At 50.1% G+C, this 21,382-nt stretch overlaps 1 protein-coding gene across 2 annotated transcripts in view; it reads left to right on the top strand.

Annotated features, from left to right (window-relative positions):
* LHX2 (LIM homeobox 2) overlaps positions 1-15,949 on the top strand; it is a 22,367-nt gene extending 6,418 nt beyond the window's left edge. The window contains exons 4-6 of one of the 2 annotated variants that reach the window (XM_011965502.1): positions 2,986-3,013; positions 3,094-3,292; positions 15,075-15,949. In XM_011965502.1, the coding sequence (XP_011820892.1) occupies positions 2,986-3,013; positions 3,094-3,292; positions 15,075-15,362 (515 nt within the window). In that variant the 3' untranslated portion in view covers positions 15,363-15,949. Of the gene's footprint in view, positions 1-2,985; positions 3,014-3,065; positions 3,293-15,074 lie in introns of both variants that reach the window. The other variant, XM_011965501.1, reaches the window with a different exon arrangement.
* The last annotated feature ends 5,433 nt before the right edge of the window (positions 15,950-21,382 follow it).

Consider the following 21,382-nt stretch of genomic DNA (forward strand, 5'->3'; position numbering starts at 1 on the left):
CCGGCCGGACGCCCGGCCTCCCCCAGCCCCAGCTTTTTGTGTGTGTGTGTGCCTGGCGGCGTAATTACTGATTTGATTCCAATCCATTATTTAGACAATTGAACCTACAATCTCGTCTTTAGTAAAATGAGGCGAAGTCAGATTTGATTACAGGTTCAGTCCCAGCGACAAGAGCTCGAAACCCGATGGGTTAATAACAGATCACGAGTAAATTATTCATGATTTTACGAGCTCTTTAGCTCCATTGAATCGGCCTAATTGAGAGGAAAAAAAAAAAAAAGGAGAGAGAAAGCCCGGGTCCTCCCCCTCCCCTCGGCCCCTCGCTCCTCCCCGGATCCGATCCTGGGGAATCTCGACCCGCCCCCGGGCACTGGAGGCGGGAGTGAGGGGGTTCGGGGCGCCGGCCAAACCTGGGCCCCACGTCTGCCTCCCCCGCCGCCGCCCCCTGCCCTCGCCTCTGGCCGGCCTCGGCCTCGCTACTTAGGACCGACTCCTTTCCTTTTTTCTCCACTCCTCTTCTTTCCCCTTTTCACCACTCCCCCGCCAGTAACGGCTTCAGAAAAGGCCTCCCCGGCAGGGACCAGGTCTCCTGGAGCCTCGGGATTCAGCTCGGCCACCGGACCCTCGCCACAAGCTGCGCCTGTTTCCGGGACTCGCTTTCCCCTCCGCTCTCACTGTCTATTTCTTGCTGTCTTTGTAGCTGTCGCTCTCCCGTTCGCCCGGCTCCTTCGCTTTCTTTTCCTCTGTCTCTCCTCTCTTTTTCCTGGCTCTGTCCATCTTCCGTCCCTACCCCCTCTCTCTTTCTCTTCCTCCATTCTCCCTTTCTGTGTTTGTCTTTTCTCTCCTTTCTCTGCCCTTTCTGTCCCCCTCCCCCACACCACTACCCCACCTAGGCGGCACTCAGGGCAGGTCCCTTGGGCCCATGGGGGCGCCGGGGTCCCCACGGAGCTCATTAACAGCAGCCAGGCCCAGGCGGGGGCTCGGTGAAGGGATGGGCCCAAAGATACCCCGTAGGGAGGCCTGCCCCACCCCCAGTGGAGCTGGGGACTGGGGGAAAGAAAAGGGTTGCTCACCTCAGCGGGTTCCAAGCAGTTCTGGTGGATCAGGTTCAGAGGCATCCTCTGATCCCCTTTAAATTGCCAGACCCCCCGCTCTTCACTCTGGGCGTGCTCTCTGTGGGAATGCAGCCCCGGGGGTGAGGGTTCCTGAGTGCGGGTGGAAAGAGGCCCCTAGGAGGTGTAGCCCCTAGCTAACAGCTCCAAAGGCAGGGGCAAGACCTGTATCTTGCAAATTCTCTCTGCAAGGGACTGTTCCCTATCTGGGCAGGGGAACGGGGAGGTCACCCGCAGAGTAAAAGTTCTTTGGAGGTAGTGTGGCCAGACAAAATGCAGGCTCCCCAGTTAAATTTGAATTTTGGGTAAATAACAAATACATTTTTAGTGTAAGTGTTCCTGGCAATATTTGCATTTTGGAAAAATAACGAATAAATTTGAAATGTGTAGTATAAGTGTCCCGTGTAATATTTGAATTTTAGGTAAATGACAATTTTTTAGCATAGCTGTGTCACCTGTAGTATTTGAATTTTAGGTAAACAACAAATACATTTTTAGTATAGGCATGTCCCTTGCAATATTTAGGACGTGCTTACACTAAAACATTATTTATTATTTTTCTGAAATTTATATTTAACTGGGCAACCTGTATTTTCATTTACTAAATCTAGAGCTCTGTTATGGGTATGTAATAAGGACACAAGATACCTTCTCAGTTCCCCACTTTAGGCGGACTGAATGTACACCCCTTTTGAGGCTTACCCCAAGGCAAGACCTTAAGTGTGGCATGGCTCTGGAGGTGAGGAGGGGACCTTGGGAGGGGTCCTGCAGATCCCCATCAGCTGCCAAGTGGCTGAGCAATTTTCTGAGACCCAGGGTTTTACCCATATTTCCCACCCCCAATGCCAGCCAGACATTGGCAGCCTGGCCCCCATGAGGCCCCTTGTGGATAGGGACAGGCTCCCTCCTCCCTTCGTGGTGTAGTGGAAGAAAACAAGGAGAACTCCAGTGCTCAATCTAGGCTCAACACATCAAGATCAATCTAGCCTGTTACCGGTGGTGTGGCTGTGTACAAGTTGCTTCATTTCCCTTAGCTTTAGTTTCCACATCTCTAAAATGGGAATAGCCACCTCTCTGAGCGGTAATGATGTACAGTGACATTTGTAAAGCCAAACACACACCACAGGTGTCTACTACATGTTTATTTCTGCCTCGGACTTCCTTCGCCTTCCACTGCGGCACTCTCTGTGGACTGCGCAGATCTCTGAACTTCCCGGAGCCTAACTTGATCCATTTGTTCAACGGGGAAACCATCTTACAGGGTAGTGATGAGGATTCAACTGCAAAATGCAGTTTCCAACCTTTGGCCCAGTGCCCAAGGCCCGGGGTCTTTCAGTACTTTTGGATGTGGCAAAACGAGCGTGAGTCTCTGTCTCAGCAATTTCTAGATGCCAGTCCCAGGCACGGTAGGGGGAGATGGCGGAAAGCACTCATCCTTAGAGTGCCTTGGGAAACCGGAGGAGTGCAGGCCCAGAGACCTTGTCCGGCTGTGTCAGAAGTCAAGTGACTTCCCTTGCTAAGCCTCAGTTTCAACATCTGTAAAAATGGGAAAAATACTACCTGGTGCTCCTAGGATTGTTTTAAGTACCTAAAGAAAATGTGCCTGGAAAGCCCTTTAACACATCAATGACCTGGAGTTCATTCAGCCATCAACAAGTCATAGCAGTTGTTGTTGCTGCTGCTGCTACTTTTGTTTTTATTATCATAACATAATGGCTCAGAATGATTTTTGGATTCTCCCAGAGCCGAGATTCAGTGCTGCAGTTCCTAGCAGAGTGATCCTGGGTAGATCACTCTCTCTGAGCCTCAGAGTGTCTCCATCTATCAAATGGGGGTAATGTCCCCAGTTCGTTGTGCCGCAGACATGCAGCAGGGTTAAGGATAGAAATGTTTGGCAGCGGGTGGGACGAGGGTGGATTTGGCATGGGGGGCGGGTCAGGAAGTTCACCCACCAGCTCTGTGTCTGCTCCCTAGCGCTAAGCTGCAACGAAAACGACGCAGAGCACCTGGACCGTGACCAGCCGTACCCGAGCAGCCAGAAGACCAAGCGCATGCGCACGTCCTTCAAACACCACCAGCTTCGGACCATGAAGTCTTACTTTGCCATTAACCACAACCCCGACGCCAAGGACTTGAAGCAGCTCGCGCAAAAGACGGGCCTCACCAAGCGGGTCCTCCAGGTCAGCCAGGGCCAGGGGTGGGGGCATCTGTGACCACCGGGGACCGGGGTGGAACCCTGCACCCCCCGCCGTGGGCCTCGGAAGGACCTTCCACCACGTGTCTGCTTCTCTGTGTGTTTATCTTCCTCATTCTCTTTCTTCACCTCTCCAGCCTCTTTCTATCTGTATTTCAGTCTTTCTTCCTTACTTTGGCTTTTCTCTTTTTCAGTTTTTACCTCTCTGTTTTTCTGTTTGTGTATGGCTCCATCCTCTTTGTCTCCATACTCGGTCTCTTTTCTTTCTTGTAGACCATTCTTAGTTTCTGTTTGTTATTCAAGTGACACTCATTCTACACATGTTCATGTCATAAAAGATTCAAACATTTCAGATAAATCTAGAGGCCGCCCCACCCCATCCCAGGACGTCCACCCAAGGTGACTATCGTTAGCTCCTGCTTCTTGCTTCTCACCCACTCTGGTTTCTCTTCTCTTGCTGTCTGCCTCTGTCTCACTCCCCCCTCTCTCTTCCTTCAGGCATCTCTCTAGATTTATCTTCTGCCTCCCAGACTCTCCTGGAAGCAAGGTTTGGTGGTGGGGATGAATGTGGGCAGATTCCGCGGGTGGGCAAGTGGGGGTGGGGCTGCCCAGAGGACATGGTGGGGTGGGGAGTGGCTGGGTGCCTGTGAAACTGAGCAGAACTGCACTTACATGTGTGGGTAACTTCTTAATAGAGAAGATCCAGAACTTTCACCAGATTTCCACACCCTCAGAGATGTTAAGAACCCTAGTCTGGAGGCACAGGAGGAGGTCTCAGGCTTCTGCATGACCCAAAGTTGTGGCAGAGTCGTGAGCCACACCTCAAACCGTCAGCTCCTCCTTTTACTCATTTTAGGGCCTTAGGCAAGTCACTTGACTTTTTGTAGTCTGTTTCCTCATACATGAAATGGATACAATAAATTATGCAGCGGAGTTGTCCAAGGAGCCACTGAAATGACGTGCCTGTGGTGCGCCCTGACGCTTGCTCAGTGGATGGTAGCCAATAATAGCATTAACTAGATTCATTCGCTGGCATGAATTCACTAGTATGAGCAATTATTCTGGTAGCTGGACCTCAGTTTCCCCATTCGTACAAAGAGAAGGCAAGACAATGCCACCTCCCTTTATAGCAAGTTTAACCAATTTATTCTTCAGAACGTGTGGTTATAGTGCCAGCGACACACATTTTGAGGGTAGAAAACCGAGGAAGTAACCGGACAGTCTCACAACAGGTGGGAAGGTGGTGGGATTCGAGTCCAGGCCAGTCTGACCCACCCTCCAGCCCCAGGTCTCCGGGATTGAGGGCTGGGAGGTGATGAAGACGGAGGGCTGCGCAGCCGTCCTAAGACAGTTCTTGTGAGTTTGTCAGAAACTTAAAAAAAAAATTAAAAAAGAAAAAAAGGCCTTTTATGGGGCCGGTTGAGGCTGTGACGCGGCGCAACCGCAGCTGCAGCTGCGGGGGGAGCCAGGAGTTGGGGCCCCTAGGCTGCCGAGGCGCCCCCTTGCGCAGCGCTGCCCACGCGGAGCGGGCGACGGGCTTCCGGCGAGGGAGGACTGAGTGACGTAGCAGAGGGAGGGAGCGCCGGCCAATGGGATGCTGATGCGCCTCTCTGGGCCCGCCCCTCCCTCAGGGTCCGTTTTGCTTTCGAGCCCCACTGGCCTGGGCTCCTGGTGAAATGGAGGACATGGCTACACTCGCTGGGGTAGCAGGTCTCTCTCGACTGTTTCCTTCGTTCTTTGCCTTCTTGGGGTTAGGTCAAGGACCCTCTTTGGCGCCCCCTCCCTTCAGCCGTGGGTGAGTTCGGATTGAGGACTTGGGGTTGCGCTGCCTTTTCTCCGGTTAGTAGGACCCTTCGTCCTTCCCCAATCCAGTTGCTCCGTGGCAGGGGTGTCCAATCTTTTGGCTTCCCTGGGCCACGTTGGAAGAAGAAGAATTGTTCTGGGCCACACACAAAATACACTAACATGAACGATAGTTGTTGAGCTAAAATAATAATAATAATAATAATAATAATAATAATATTTTAAGAAAGTTTACGAATTTGTGTCGGGCCACATTCAAAGCCCTCCTGGGCATAGACAAACTTGCTCTATGGAGTGGCGCCAGGAGAGGGAGGGCAGTTCTACGAATTAATGCCTGAGCTGGGGATGGAACCGGGTTCAGGAAGACCTGGGCTGGGTTCTCTGGCTATGTGTCTTGGACAAATTAGTTACCCTCTCTGAGCCATAGATTTCTTATCTGTAGAAAGGGCACCATTAGGGCGCACACCTCTCTTGGTTATTCAGATTAAATGAAATGAAGAGTAAGTACCCATAGTTGAATCAGAATCTCCAGTGACAGCCAGTCTTTGTTGGCCCTGGGGAGGCAGGAGGCTTGGTCACCTGACTTAGGAACAAATCAGATTTCCAGGAGAGGTACCTCGTATTCTTTCATCTGATGAAATATGTATTGGCACCAGGCACTGGGAACACAGAGACCAACAAACCATGGTCCTGGCCCTGAGGAACTTCACCTGTTAGGTATAGAGACAGACCCATGTACAGTTTCCTCATGGTGTGATCCGTTGGGGCACCTACTGAGGGAGCCCAGAGGAAGGACCAACTACGCTGTGTGCCAGGCATCATGATCTCTCTTCCCCCACCATCCAGATGAGAACGTGGAGGCCCAAATGATCTCCACTTGCCCCAAATCACACTTTGCTAGTTACCTGCAGAGCTGGATCAAAATCCAGGCCTGCCTGATCAATGGACATAGTTCTTTCTTCTTTGAGCCAATCTGGCAATGACTGTCTGAGTGTGAGTTTCATTTAGGGTCTGTATATTGGGGGTGAGGCATACGTGTAGCACTGTTCTCCGTTTTTCCCAGACCACATTTGCACAAATCCCAAATATTCCTTATTGCACATGGTGATGCAGCAGTTTACAAAGCATTATCTTTCCAGTCACGTGTCTACCTTACCTTAAGATTTTTCTGCCCATTTTACAGATGAGAAGCTTAAGACCTAGTAAGATGAGGTGATTTGCTGCTGATTACAGGAGCCAGGCATTGGCAGGGTAGGGCTTACCCGCAGGTGCCCCGACTGCTGATGGGGAATCTGGGGAACATGGGATGGGAGCAGTTTTAGGTGAGGCAGTTGGTAGTATGGCTTTGAAAGGTAACAGACTGGTTTTAATCCTCTCTGAACCTGATTCCTTATCTTTGAAATGGGGATGAGAAGGATACCTTACTGGTGGTTGCACAGAGTAAATAAGATGACGTACTGTGTAATTTACAGAGTATAGAGTCAGGACCCAGGCATGCTGATCTCATTCACTCATTACGCAGTACAGTTCAGTCTCGTGCGCTCATTTACACGGTACAGTTCAGTCTGCAACCCTCTTTGCACACATTTTTAAAATGTGATTATCTTCATTTTGGAGATGATGAAACTGAGGTTCTGAGAGTCTAGAACCCTGGCCCTAAGTCTCACAGCTAGTCAGTCATGAAGCCAGGAGTCAAGTTCAGATTGGTCTGATTCCCAAGCTCTTTCCAATATTGCACATGGAGGGATTGTGACTTTTCTCCTATTGGATCTGGCTGCAGAGTGCAGCAGAACAGTGGGAGAGGAGGGAAGGCGTAGGTCACAGATGCCATGTCTTGGTAGGGAAGCAGAAACCTCTAGTAAAGTGCTCATCACATAAAAGGTGCTCACATTTGCCATCAGCAGCAGCATGGCAGCCACAATACTCACTATCAGTGGGCGAGGTGACTAGGAGACAGAATGTCCACTTAGACGGAGGTCCTATAAGACTTTAAGCCTAACAAATGCATGGAGATCATTTCTCACCACATAGAAGTCGCTCTGAGTTGCTTTTCTTCCTTCCTGTGGAAGGGCCAGGGAGGCAGAATATTAAGATGCCCTAAGCTTGGGGAAGCGGGTGATGAGCTGATTGATTTGGGTGGGTGGAGGTCTCCGTAGGGGTTCCCTGATGTGCCTTTGGAAGAAAATACATTTTAACCACCAACAGTTTCAAAACCATCTTTCATGCTGGGTGCGGTGGCTCACGCCTGTAATCCCAGTACTTTGGGAGGCTGAAGTTGGCGTATCACTTGAGTTCAGGCGTTCGAGACCAGCCTGGCCAACATGGTGAAACCCCGTTCCCTACTAAAAACACAAAAATTAGCCAGGCGTGGTGGCACACACCTGTAGTCCTAGCTACTCAGGAGGCTGAAGCAGGGGAATCACTTGAACAACCCGGGAGGTGGAGGTTGCAGTAAGCTGAGATTGTGCCACTGCACTCCAGCCTGGGCAACAGAGCAAGACTCTGTCTCTAAGATAAATAAATAAATAGCATCTTTCAGGTAACTAGTTAGTTATAATTAACCTGTGTGAGAATTTAGAAGTTGAGAACTCTAGCTTTCCTCTGGCCACTCACCTGTTTGACAGATATATTGACTGCCAGGTGCCAGGCAGGCTGGAGGCACTGAGGATTCAGCGGGGAACAAGACAATGAACAAGACTGGCCGGGCATGGTGGCTCACGCCTGTCATCCCATCACTTTGGGAGGCCAAGGCAGGTGGATCACCTGAGGCCAGGAGTTCAAGACCAGCCTGGCCAACATGGTAAAACCCATCTCTACTAAAAATACAAAAATTAGCTGGGCACAGTGGCACGTGCCTGTAATCCCAGCTACTTGGGAGGCTGAGGCAGTAGGATCGCTTGAGCCCAGGAGGTAGAGGTTGCAGTGAGCCGAGATTGCACCATTGCACTCCAACCGGGGTGACAGAGCAAGACTCTGTCAAAAAAAAAAAAAAAAAAAAGACGGTGAACAAGACCCCATTGGAACATCCACCCAGAGGGCATTGTGGAGCAAGGTGTGGGATAAACAATTGACAAGGTACTAAGATTAATCTCTGTGTTTTTCTTTTAAATGATTCTAAGATCATATAGGTTTGGGAAGGGCTCAAGGTTGACTATGTCTTTCTCTTGGAGATCAGAGCATGTTAGCATTAATACAGGCATTGAGAAATCTGGAACAGACTCAACTTTGTCTAATCTAACATTTCCCAAATTTTATTTGGCCATAGAATTCTTATTTAACTCTTGAAAAGAAATAAAATGGTGGACGTGCTAGGTAGGAAAAATGCAAGGGTACAACGAGAGACCTGACCCGCTGAAGGAGGTAGTCAGGGAAGGCTTCTCTGAGGAGGAGGTGTGGTTTATATCAGGGCAAGTCACTTCATTACTTTGAACCTCCGTTTCCCCACCTGTAAAGTGGTCTTTTTCTTGCCTGTCCATCACCCAGGTCAGTGATGAGTGTCCAATCTAGTCCTGGATGGCCTAAGCTGTATGGAGTTTCACAGATGATTTGGCCTGAACCTCTCATTTCAAAGGAGAGGAAATCAAGAATCAGAAAGGTAGAGTGACTCTCCCAAGAACCACAGCAAAGTGATTATAGGCCTGGGACTGGAACCAAGGGTTTCTGATGTCCAGTTCAGTGGTTATTACTTTTGGTTCTTTAAAGAAAACTTCTTTAAAAGTTTACAAAATGCCGGGCGCGGTGGCTCACGCCTGTAATCCCAGCACTTTGGGAGGCGGAGACAGGCGGATCACGAGGTCAGGAGATCGAGACCATCCTGGCTAACACAGTGAAACCCCGTCTCTACTAAAAAATACAAAAAAATAGCCGGGCGAGGTGACGGGCGCCTGTAGTCCTAGCTACTTGGGAGGCTGAGGCAGGAGAATGGCGTAAACCCGGGAGGCGGAGCTTGCAGTGAGCTGAGATCCGGCCACTGCACTCCAGCCTGGGCGACAGAGCAAGACTCCATCTCAAAAAAAAAAAAAAAAAAAAGAGAAAAAAAAGCCTTACCCTTCTAAGAGCACAGGAATCCAATAATTAAAGTGTGTAATTTAGAGGTTAAGTAGTGGCTAAGGGCATAGAACCAGTCTGCTGGAATTCACATCTCAATTCTGGCTGTGCAGTAAGAGGCACACAGTCTCTACTCCTGCAAATTGGCAATAATATTCACATCTACCTCATAGGGTCATTATAAGGACCAAATGAGTTAATGTGTAAAATACTTAGGACTTTGCTTATAAAATGCCTGGTGCTGGCTGGGTGTGGTGTCTCCCGCCTGTAATCCCAGCACTTTGGGAGACAGAGGTGGGCAGATTGCTTGAGCCCAGGAGTTTGAGACCGGCATGGGCAACATAGTGATATTCCATCTCTACCAAAAAATATAAGAATTAGCCAGGAGTGATGGCATGTTCCCATAGTCCCAGCTACTCAGGAGGCTGAGGCAGGAGGTGGAGACTGCAGTGAGCTTTAATCGCACCACACTGCACTCCAGCCTGGGCAACAGAGTGAGACCCTGTCTCAGAAAAAGAAAAGAAAAGAGGCCAGGCGCAGTGGCTCACGCCTGTAATCCCAGCACTTTGGGAGGCTAAGGCAGGTGGATCACTTGAGGTCAGGAGTTTGAGACCAGCCTGGCCAACATGGAGAAACCCCATCTCTGCTAAAAATACAAAAATTATCCGGATGTGGTGGCACATGCCTGTAATCCCAGCTACTCAGGGGGCTGAGGCAGGAGAATCACTTGAGCTCAGGAGGTGGGGGTTGCGGAGTGAGGCAGATTGTGCCATCAAACTCTGGCCTGGGCAACAGAGCTAGACTCTGTCTGGGGAAAAAAAAAAAAAAAAGGCCGGGTGCGGTGGCTGACACCTGTAATCCCAGCACTTTGGGAGGCCAAGGTGGGCAGATCACAAGGTCAGGGGATGGAGACCATCCTGGCTAATACGGTGAAACCTGTCTCTACTAAAAAATGTAAAAAATTAGCCAGGCATGGTGGCTCATGCCTGTATTCCCACCTACTTGGGAGGCTGAGGCAGGAGAATAGCTTGAACCTGCGAGGCAAAGGTTGCAGTGAGCTGAGATCGTACCACTGTACTCCAGCCTGGGCGACAGAGAGAGACTTCATCTCAAAAAAAAAAAACAACAAAAAAAGATGTCTGGTACTTCATGGGGAATAGTATTCATCATTATTATTTTCTTTATGAAGGGACAATACCAGAGGACATAATTTTTTTATCCTTTTTTTTCACCTAACAGCCATCACAAGACATTTCCCCTGTGGCATCGTGGAGTGGCTGTGTCATGACTCCCACTTGCCGCATCTGAGTGGACACTTTGGATGCAGCCATTAGTTTGATGTTATTAAAAATGCCATGATGGGCATGAAGCTTTCATCTTTTGGCTGATTTCCTTAGCATCCCAGGTGGGGATTTGCTGGGGCAAAATGGGTTTCCCACTGGCCCTTCTGGCTTTCTTGATGAAAGAATTCTGGGGAAGGAGGTTTGTGAGGCAAAACACAGCTTGCATGGCCAGGTAGTGCCTGGAAAGGGAGCAAGAAGCAACATGTGCTTCTTCATCTATCCAGGACTTATTGGAGGTCTACTGTGCACCAGGCTGGGGCACCCCTGGCCTGGTATTAGTTGTGTCCTGATGATTCTCTGTGTGAACTTGGCCTTGTTGTCCCGGACACACAGTCCAGAGAACTTGAGGCATGTGAAAAGAGAGGCCTGTCAGTTTCAGAAGATGGGTGGGTGGGGCAGATCGCACCCTGTTGCTTGTGGCTGCCTAAGAATCCCAGCTGGTCAGAACCCTGAGAGCCATATGATGTGGTCTAACCCTCTTGTTGTACAAGTGAGGAAACTGAGGCAGGTCCAGAGGTGAGGGACAAACCCGAGGTCACGTGGCAGTCCCAGGACTGGAAGCTGCTCTTTCCACTGTACCATAGTTGCTTCTCTGTTTATTCATTCATTTATTCACTCATTCACGGGCTTGCTACCTCCGTCAGGACCATGTGGCAGGGAGAGCATGGACTCTTTTAGGGCAAATGGTCCTAAGTCTCAGGTTGCCCTTTGTGTGATCTTTGGCAAGTGACTTCACCACTCTGACCCTCTCTGGTTTTTAAATCTATACAGTGAGGGCAGGCGCGGTGGATCACGCCTATAATCCCAGAGCTTTGGGAGGCTGAGGTGGGCGGATCACCTGAGGTCAGGAGTTTGAGACCAGCCTGGCTAACATGGTGAAACTCTGTCTCTACTTAAAATACAAAAAGTTAGCCGGGCATGGTGGCAGGTGCCTCTAATCCCAGCTACTTGGGAGGCTGAGGCAGGAGAATCGCTTGAACTCGGGAGGTGGAGATTGCAGTGAGCCGAGATCACACCACTGCATTCCAGCTTGGGGGCGACAGAGCAAGACTCCATCTCAAAAAAAAAAAAAAAAAAAAAAAAAAAAAAAAAAAAAAAAAAAAAAGAAAAAGGAAAAACAAAATTAGTCAGGTGTGGTGGCGGGCACCTGTAATCCCAGCCACTCGGAAGACTGAGGCAGGAGAGAATCACTTGAACCTGGGAGGCAGAGGTTGAAATGAGCCGAGATCGCGCCACTGCACTCCAGCCTGGGTGACAGAGCAAGACTCTGTCTCAAACAATAATAATAATAATAACAGTAAATAAATAAATCTATAAAATGAGAATAATAATAATCGAACCCACCTACTTGGCTTTTCATGGGAATAACCTGTCACAGTGCATGCTGGAGGGTGGCATGGGGCCTGGCACGTAGTAAAAGGTACATACATGTCAGCCATTCCTATGACTACATATTACTGATTCTTAATCCCTGCCAGTGTCTGCCATGTGCTGGGGGATGTGAAGATAGCATAGACAGGGTCCCTGCCCCCATCCACCTCTCAGGAGTGGGCTTTTTGAAATACCTGGGAGAGAATTCTAGTGAAGCCCTGCCTTAACACGAAGAACAAACCCCACACAACCCCAGAGCAGACTGGCTTTTAATCAAGTTGTTGAATTTTCATCCACCAGATTCCCAGCGCCTCAGCTCTGGAAAGCAGAGAAGGCAGTTGTGGACGATGGTGTCATTGTTTACAAGCCCACTGTTAGGGGCAACAGCCTGAGAAATAGCAAACAGCCAGCAACCAACCGGGTCCAGCCCTGCCTGAGGTCTTGCAGCCCCGGATGGATGAGCAAATGAGCATCCAGCAAAGCACCCTCCACCCTCGACCCAGGCTCCCTGCTCCAGCTACTGCTCAGAGAGTCAGACGCACAGAGCACAGGCTGCTCACGGGTCACACGCACACAGGCCAGGACAGTGGCAAAGTGGCGGCACAAAGGCTCCGGCTTTCTCCACCCCAATCTGCATGACTCTGGGGAAGTCACTTCCTCCCTCTGAGAGCCTCTGGGAGCTTTCCCCATCCATTTTCTTCATCAGCTATTCCTTAGGCCACCAGGACACAGTCTCTCCCCTACAGATTTCTGCTGGCCGGGAAAGGGAAGGATCCCCCGACCCCAGGGAGAGCATGTCGAGGGTGGTCTGAGAAGCACTGTACTTACTTGCCAGCCCCCAGAAGGGGTGACGGGCTTTCTTTGGGCAGAGAGCCAGGGAAAATGTGCCTTCTTCCTGGGAAGATCCAGCGCTGAGGAGGGAGCTTGGCTTCGCCACTTCACAGGGTCTGGATCTCCCACTTTACTCCAAGATTCTCGTGGATGTGCTTTTAATTGAGCCCAAATTGTGTTAGGCCACCAGAAACGGGGATTGGAGGCCACAGGCCCCTGCAGCCAGGGTGGTCCCAAGGGGTGGGTGGGGCCAGGAGTCAGCCCTCCCTCTCCTGCCAGAGACACTGGGAAGACAAGGCAGATGCAGGACATCTGGAAATGCGCAACTGGACACCCCAGAATCTGCAGAGTGCCCTGAGGCCCTTTGTTTTATGGGGAGGCTTCTGGCGGGTGTTTTCCTCACGCAAAGGGAAGTGAAGGGGCCCTGTCTTTCGGGCCTTTTTCCTTGGAAGGTTCAACACCCCCCCGCCAACAGTGGCCTGGATTTCCTAAGCCCCTCCCAAAGTACTGCGTGGACCTCTGGGTACAGCGGCTCTCTGTGTTTGTGCTATTAGATGGGTGGTTGTACTTGGGTACTGGCTGTGTAGATGAATTTCTTTTTTCTTTTTCTCTTTTTGAGATGGAGTCTTGCTCTGTGGCCCAGGCTGGAGTGCAGTGGCGTGATCTCGGCTCACTGCATCCTCCGCCTCCCGGGTTCAAGCAGTTCTTCTGTCTTAGCCTCCCAAGTAGCTGAGATTACAGGAGCGCACCATCACGCCCAGCTAATTTTTAATATTTTTAGTAGAGATGGGCTTTCACCATGTTGGCCAGGCTGGTCTCGAACTCCTGATCTCAAGTGATCCACCTGCCTCGGCCTCCCAAAGTGCTGGGATTACAGGCTTGAGCCACCATGCCGGGCCTTAGATGAATTTCAGTGTGTCTTCCTGAATGCATACAGGCATGTGTGCAGAGATATGGGAGTGGACGCGTGTGTGTCTGTGCCCAAGGAAAAATGAAAGTAATCCCATGTTCTCTCACTGACATTCTTTTCGCACCGAGCTCAGCCCCAGCTCCGAGCCCTGCCACACGTCCCTCATAAGCCGGTACGGGATGCAGCAGGTCAGGAGAGAGACTCTGCGGGTTTCAACTTCCCTGGCCTCGCTTTGATTTGGCTGCTGTTCCCACGCTGCCTACCTCCACCCTGAGACCTGGGACCCAGTGGCCCAGGGTACCTGGTGGCTTCTCCAACCGATGATGGGGAATAGGTTCTGTGTCTTTCACTTCCTCTTAGTAACTCATTATTATTGCCTGATTCTCATGTGTTCTTTATCCCATTCCCAGACTTACTGACCACGAAACATTTAAAACATTTTACCAACAAGAACTTGTGGGGTTTATTGTCTGCTGAAAGGCAACTGCCAAAAAAGGAAAAAGAAAAAAAAAAAAAAAAGGAATGTCTCAAACAACCATTAGGAAAAGGATCAAGATTTGTCTGGTGTGTGTGTTTGCTGTGTCTGATAGAAATGCAACTCGAGGCACACATTTAATTTTAAGTTTTAAATGTTCTAGTAGCCTCCTTGAAGAAATGAAGAGAGACAAGTAAAATTAATTTTAATAATGGATTTTGTTTAACTCAGTATAGCCAAACTATTATCATTTCGACATGTAATCAATATAAAAATTATTGCAATATTCTACCTGCTTTTTTTTTTTTCATATTCGGCCTCCAGATAGGTTGTGTGTTTTCACCTGCAGACTGGTTGAATTTGGTCTAATGCCATTTTAAGTGCTCAGCCACCATACGTGACTCGTGGCTGTGACATTCAGGAGTAAAGTTCAGCTCTGGAACCTCCTATCAGAAAGAGAAGCCCAGCCATAGCCCATTAGATAAAGTGAAATTTTTGTTTTATTTTATTAAGAGCAAAATATGGGTTGGGTGCAGTGGCTCACACTTGTAATCCCAACCCTTTAGGAGGCTGAGGCAGGAGGATCGCTTGAAACCTGGAGTTTGAGACCAACCTGGGCAACGTTGCAAGACCCCGTCTCTACAAAAAATAAATTAAAAAGTTAGCGGGGCCGGTGATGCTCACCTGTATAGCCCAGCTACCCGGGAGGCTGAGGCGGGAGGATCGTTTGAGCCTGGAAGTTTGAAGCTGCAGTGAGCTGAGACTGCGCCACTGCACTTCAATATGGGGGACAGAGCCAGACCCTGTCTCCAAACAGAAACAAAAACAAAAAAACCCAAAAAGCAAAACATCGCCAACCTGACTTTTTGGATCCTCTTCGCAAAACGCAGATTAGTGTCCCCAGAGGCAGCAGAGCTCTGAGTGAGCCAGTCGGGGGTATGCTCTGCCTGCCTTCTGCTCAATAGTCCTTCCCTGTCGTCCCCTGCAGGTCTGGTTCCAGAACGCCCGAGCCAAGTTCAGGCGCAACCTCTTACGGCAGGAAAACACGGGCGTGGACAAGTCGACAGACACGGCGCTGCAGACAGGGACGCCATCGGGCCCGGCCTCGGAGCTCTCCAACGCCTCCCTCAGCCCCTCCAGCACGCCCACCACCCTGACAGACTTGACTAGCCCCACCCTGCCAACTGTGACGTCCGTCTTAACTTCTGTGCCTGGCAACCTGGAGGGCCATGAGCCTCACAGCCCCTCACAAACGACTCTTACCAACCTTTTCTAATGACTCGCACCCTCCCACCCCACAATTTCTTTAAAAAAGAAATTATCTTTAGTTGAATTCCAAGTGTATTTTAAAATAGAGGCTTTGAGCAACTAACTAACCACATTTTAGGATCTCGCCTGGGAACAGAGGAAAAAAAAAACAAGTGTGCACCCAGCTAATGCAGCGGTGTGGACCGAGGAGCAACTTGGAAGATCTACCTGCAACACAACATTTGTGTCACTGTACAGTTTTGTGGACTGAGCGAGGAAAAACAACAAATAATTTAAGTTGGCTAGAGCTTCTGTATTTTCAAAGACTGCCACGTGCCTTAGGAATACTGTTTTATCTCCATACTTTGGATGACTTGTTCATTTTTCTCTCCCTCTTTTTCTCTGTATATTTATGACCAGAGCAAAAATGTAAAAAACAAAAAACAACAAAAAAAAGTTTGTTACTTTGAATAGTCCTAAAAAGAAAAAAAAAAAAAAAAAAAGGAAAAATCAAACCCCCTCCAACGGTCGCTTTGTTGTTTTAGAATTTTAAGGTGGAAGTCTGTTCGAATATCAGAATTTGTAAAATCTAACCAGTAATAAAACCACTTATCGAAACTACTTGGTCCTGCTGCCATTTGGTTGGGTGTGAAATTCACAGGACCTAAGAGTTTTACCGAAGCCCAGAGATAAATTCTAGGTCTTCACGTCTTCATCACATATTCCTGGTGCTCCTGTCTTATGCCAGGCTTTGGACAGATTACGGAGATGCAGAGACAAAGATCCAGTTCCTGCTCTCAAGGAATCAGAGTGGTGACACAGGACAGACAAAAGAGATCTTAACAGGGTGTGATATGTTCTCAAGTGGAGGATATGCAAAGTCTCCATTCATTCATTCATTCATTCATTCATTCAAATATTTAATGAGCACACCCTGCCAGATGTTCGTGATGCAGAAGTCGGAGGCTCTTCTCTGCTCCTGGCTGGGCTGGAAGGCATGTCAGGCCATGAGGCAGGCCTCCTGAAAAACCTGCAGCTTTTCCCTATGAGTAGTGAACGCAGTTACCAAAGGGCAGCTTAAGCTCCGGTTTTCCTAATGACACAAAATCTGAAAATCACCAGAGAGGGCAAAAGCAAATGAATTCTGTTCCTTTCCTAAAATTTCAGGGAATCTCAGAAACCCAGAGAAAAGACACACCCAGAGAGGAGGGAGGGTTGGAGCCAGGCAGTATGAGGTTAGAATTCGTACTATTGAGCCAGGTGAGCTGAAGGAAGTCGTTTCATTTCTTTGGGCGTCAGTTTCCTCAGCTATGAGATGAAGGAATGACCCTTGCGCGGCAGTTGTAGTGGGGGCAAAGGTAAGATGTGTTGAAGGGCCCAGCAGAAGGCCTGACATAGAGTAGGGCTCAATGCATTGTAGTAAATGACAGATGGGTGATGTGAGGACTCCGCAGGTGGAGAGCAGGAATGTGTGTATCCAGGCATCCTCTGGCATTGCTGAATGCACCAAGCAGGTGTGGTGTCTGTCCCCCAGACATCTGACACCCCTCATTTCTCACTGTGAGCCCTGCTTCGGAGTACTCTGCTACCAGCTTCATTGGATGTCAGCCGTTACCCACCCAAATGTCCCTGCAATGACTCCACCAACTTGATCATCCAGATGGAAAATCATGGCCACTGTCAGGAGGAAACAGCCAGGCAAGAGTGGCAGAAGCACCATCCAGTCCAGGACTGGAGTCTCTCTCTCCTCCTCCCTCTGCCATCATTGTTGGGACAGGGTGGAGGGAGGGAGTGGGGCAGGAATGGGCTGAGTGTGTCTCAAGCCCAGACTGACTCACTTTCTGAAATGTTTTTTAAAAACCCCAAGTGCATTGCGTGCGCGCGCGCACGCGCGCACACACACACACACCAACCAAAAAAACTATTGTTGTTGTTATAATGTCTGGCAAACAGTAGGAGCCCAATAAAATTTTTGTAAACTTTTGCAAAGTGTGTTGCATATACAGTGTACACACATTTGTAATGAACAGCCTGATTAGTGTCTTTCAAACGAACACACCCATTTAACTACCACCCAAATCAAGGTGTAGGACACTTTCACCACCCAGAAGTCTCCCTCAGGGCTGCTTCCTTCAGTCTCTCCCAAGATAGCTCCTATTTTAAAAAATCTGTTTTTGATCAATACATTTTTCGCTGAATGAATTCAGGAGACTTAGCAAGATTAGCCAACTTACAGCTAGTGGTGGAAGAGCTAAGATTTGAGCCAGGTCTGTGCCCTCAGATCAAAGGCTCTTACCCTCAAGCAGACACATGTTCATAGTCACTCATCCAAGCAAGGGAGTTAAGAACCTCAACTTTTCTACCTGCCAGATGGGGTCATGGAATCTGTCTGCCACTGATGACTCTGCGAGGGAATGCAAGCAGAGGGCCTGGACTGCAGACAGACAGACACCATGACGCCAGTTACCCCCAGCAACTCATACGGGTGCCCACAGACACACACGCACGCATGCACATTCTTGAGGCATTCATGGATGGATAGACCCACAGGCTAAGGTCCTCACACAAAGCCACACACACACAGATGCTTGCAGACAGACATAAACAGGCCCAGACGCTCACCAATCTACCTAGACAGACACCCAGACCACCCCACACAGGGAGCCCCGCTCATAAACTTGGGTGTACACACATGCAGATACTCACAGGCACCCAGACGCCCCCGCGTAGCCCGCTGTGCCCCTTGCTCAGGCCCCAACAAAGCTGAGTCTGATTCCTATCTTGTCAGTCAGCACTGGCACCCAGTTGGAGAGGGCCCTGGAATGATGCCCAGGGGTCTCCCACCCCTGCATAAGAGCATGTTGAGAAGCCAGGGCTGCTGTTGGGCCAGGGGTGGGGACGCCTTGGAGGGGGCATTGCTCTCCACAGGTTCAGAGACTAAGACACACACAGACTTGGGAAGATAGGAACAGAGACAGGGACAGAGACTGCGAGGCAGAGACAGAAAGGGACAGTGACAGAGATACAAAGGCAGAGAGAGAGAGACATAGGCAGAGAGAGAGGCAGAAAGGCAATAGGGAGGGAGAGAGAGGAAGGGAATAAAACAGCAACACAGACAGTGAAGAGGCAGAGACCCACAGGGATGGAGACAGAGACGGAGAGAGTGTCAGAGACACTGGAGAGATGGTGAGACACAGAGAGAAAGATTGAGATTGAGAAGGAAGACTTGGTAAAGGGAGACACTGGGACAGACTCAGAGGCTGAGAGAAACCAAGACTGAGAGACAGCAGGAGAAACAGAGACGGCTCCTGTGAGACTGGGAAGGAGAGACGCTGAGGGAGAGGGAGAGGTGAACTCAAAAGCCAGACCCAGGCAGAGTGCAGTGGCTCACGCCTGTAATCCCAGCGCTTTGGGAGGCTGAGGTAGGTGGATCATGAGGTCAAGAGATAGAGACCACCCTGGCCAATATGGTGAAATTCCATCTCTACTAAAAGTACAAAAATTAGCTAGGCATGGTGACAAGTGCCTATAGTCTCAGCTACTCGGGAGGCTGAGGCAAGAGAATCGCTTGAACCCGGGAGGCAGAGGTTGCAGTGAGCAGAGATCATGCCACTGCACTCCAGCCTGGTGACAGAGCAAGACTAGGTCTCAAAAAAAAAAAAAAAAAGCCAGACAGATAAATCAGTGGCGACTCAGACTGAGTGACAGCAGGTAAGGGGAGGCAGGTGCTGAGGCTGGTAGGCCAGCTCTGTCCACCATAATGGGAGGGAGGGAGACAGTAGCGTCACCACAGCCACCTGCAGCTCTGGGGACCTATCCAAACCTCCCCACATATTGACTGTAGTGGGGATTAGGGGCCACCCAACCCTCTATAAATATGGACAAATACCTTGTTCTTGAGACCCACACCCAGGCCTGGCATTAGGCAGTCTTCAGGGCCGGGGGTCTCCACCCTAGCCCTACCCCACCCTGCCAAGTCTGCCTTCCTCCAGGGTGGGCAGGTCTGGAGCAGACGGAAGGGAGCTTCGCACTCTTCTCTGCTCTGAAAGAGTTTTGGCAAGGTACTCAGCCACTCTGAATCTCAGTCTCGTCATCTGTAAAATGGGACCAATGGTGTTCACTTGCAGGGTGCTGTGGGGATTCAGTGAAAGCCTGTGTACCTGCTTTATTCATGGTGTGACTAACTCCCAGGGGGGCCACAGTGATGGTGTGAGGCACTATCTCAAAGTTGAAAGAGACTCAAAGGAGGAGATGGGTTGGGTTGGGCTCTTGAATGAACAGAAGGTGATCAGATGGAGAAGTGAACAAGGGAGGATTCCTGGCTGAGGAGCAGGCCAGATCACAGGCAAGAGGATGTGCCGCAGGCTCAGGAGTGGAGGGCAGCTTCCCAGCTGTGGATGCCCTGGAGAGGTTGGTGAAGCTCAGCTCGAGGAGGACCTTATCTAAGGCTGGGGGATGTGATGAGGCCAGGGGCCTGAAGGTCCAGCAGGACTCCCCTGCTCTTTCTCGGGTGACAGAACCCCTCTCCTCCCCGTACTTCTGCTGGAGTCCCACGTGGCAGCACTGGCTTCCTGGAGAGCAGTGTTTGCTGCTGTGGACTGCATGACCTGCTGGCAAGGATGGACAACTCCAGGCTACACCTGCCAGCCGCTGCCCCAGGGAGGGCCACTGTGGGTTCTTTGGCTCCTGGAGACTCTGTGTGGTGTGACCTCGGCTCACTGCAACCTCTGCCTCCTGGGTTCAAGCAATTGTCCTGCCTCAGCCTCCCCAGTAGCTGGGATTACAGGCATGCACCACCACACCTGGCTGATTTCTGTATTTTTAGTAGAGATGGAGTTTCACCATTTTGGCTGGGCTGGTCTCGAACTCCTGACCTCAAGTGATCTGCCTGCCTCGGCCTCCCAAAATGTTGGGATCACAGGCGTGAGCTACTGTGCCCGGCCTGCCAGCAGGCCCTTTATACCTTCCTTTTTACCCTGTGTCCCTCCCTCTCTCCTCAACCCAGTGCCGGGCACCCGAGACTGGTGATGTGGAGATGATTTGGCCAACAGCCCTTCCCTCTGGCTCCCAGGCTCTCTGGGAGACAGGTACGATAGCCAGCTACGGTACAGCAGGAAGGAAGCCTGGGAGTTATGGGAGCCCAGGGTTGGAGAGTCTCATTCTGCAAATGGTGGAAATCCTATCTAATACTCTGCAACCAGCGTTGATTTCGTACAGTCATTATCTCATTGAATCCTTGCCTCTGGGAGGCAGGGATGAGCACTTTGTTTCACACAGAAGGAAGCCAAGGAGAAGCCACTTGCCCAGGATGACACAGTTCAGGGACCACAGAGACATTTCCGTGACAATTCAATTGAATTCAGCCAGCATGAGTCAATCTGTCCCTGGTGCCACGCATGGTGGCTCGGGGTACCTAGGCAATTGCAATCCTTGCTAGGGGCTGGCAGATGCAGACTAGGTGCGAGGACAGCTGGGACTGGGCGTTCAAGAAGTCAAGAAGCCCAGAAGAGGCTGCCAACACAGACTGGGCTTTGGGGGGACTTTTAGAGTTGGAAGAGCAAGCAATTGACCTAGAAGGGTTTGAGTCGGGAGGAGGGACGGGGGGAGAGGGGAGAGGGCAGAAGCACATACTCAGGGTGTGGTATTTTTCCACTAGTGAACAGCACCCTTGTGGACAGGAGAAAGAGAATCACTGCCAATTCTTTGGAGCTGGAAGCAGCCGAGAAGAGCCTCTGGCTGGCGCTGCTCATCAGAACCACTCCGGCAGCGTTTCCACATTCCCCTGCTGGCTCACCACCACTTCCTGGGGAGGAGCGCAGGCTAGTGTGTCTTATAAAAAACTTGTTATTGTGGAAAATTTCAAACATATACAAAGTAAACAGAAGGGTACAATGAACCTTCATGTACTCCCTGCTCAGCTTCCAGTTATCAACATTCACTCAGTCTTTTTTTTTTTTTTTTTGAGACTGAGTCTTGCTCTGTCACCCTGGCTGGAGTGCAGTGGCATGATCTTGGCTCACTGCAACCTCTGCCTCCCGGGTTCAAGTG

Source organism: Mandrillus leucophaeus, unplaced genomic scaffold (genome assembly GCF_000951045.1).
Source record: "Mandrillus leucophaeus isolate KB7577 unplaced genomic scaffold, Mleu.le_1.0 Scaffold729, whole genome shotgun sequence".
In the NCBI taxonomy this organism is placed as follows: Eukaryota; Metazoa; Chordata; class Mammalia; order Primates; family Cercopithecidae; genus Mandrillus; species Mandrillus leucophaeus.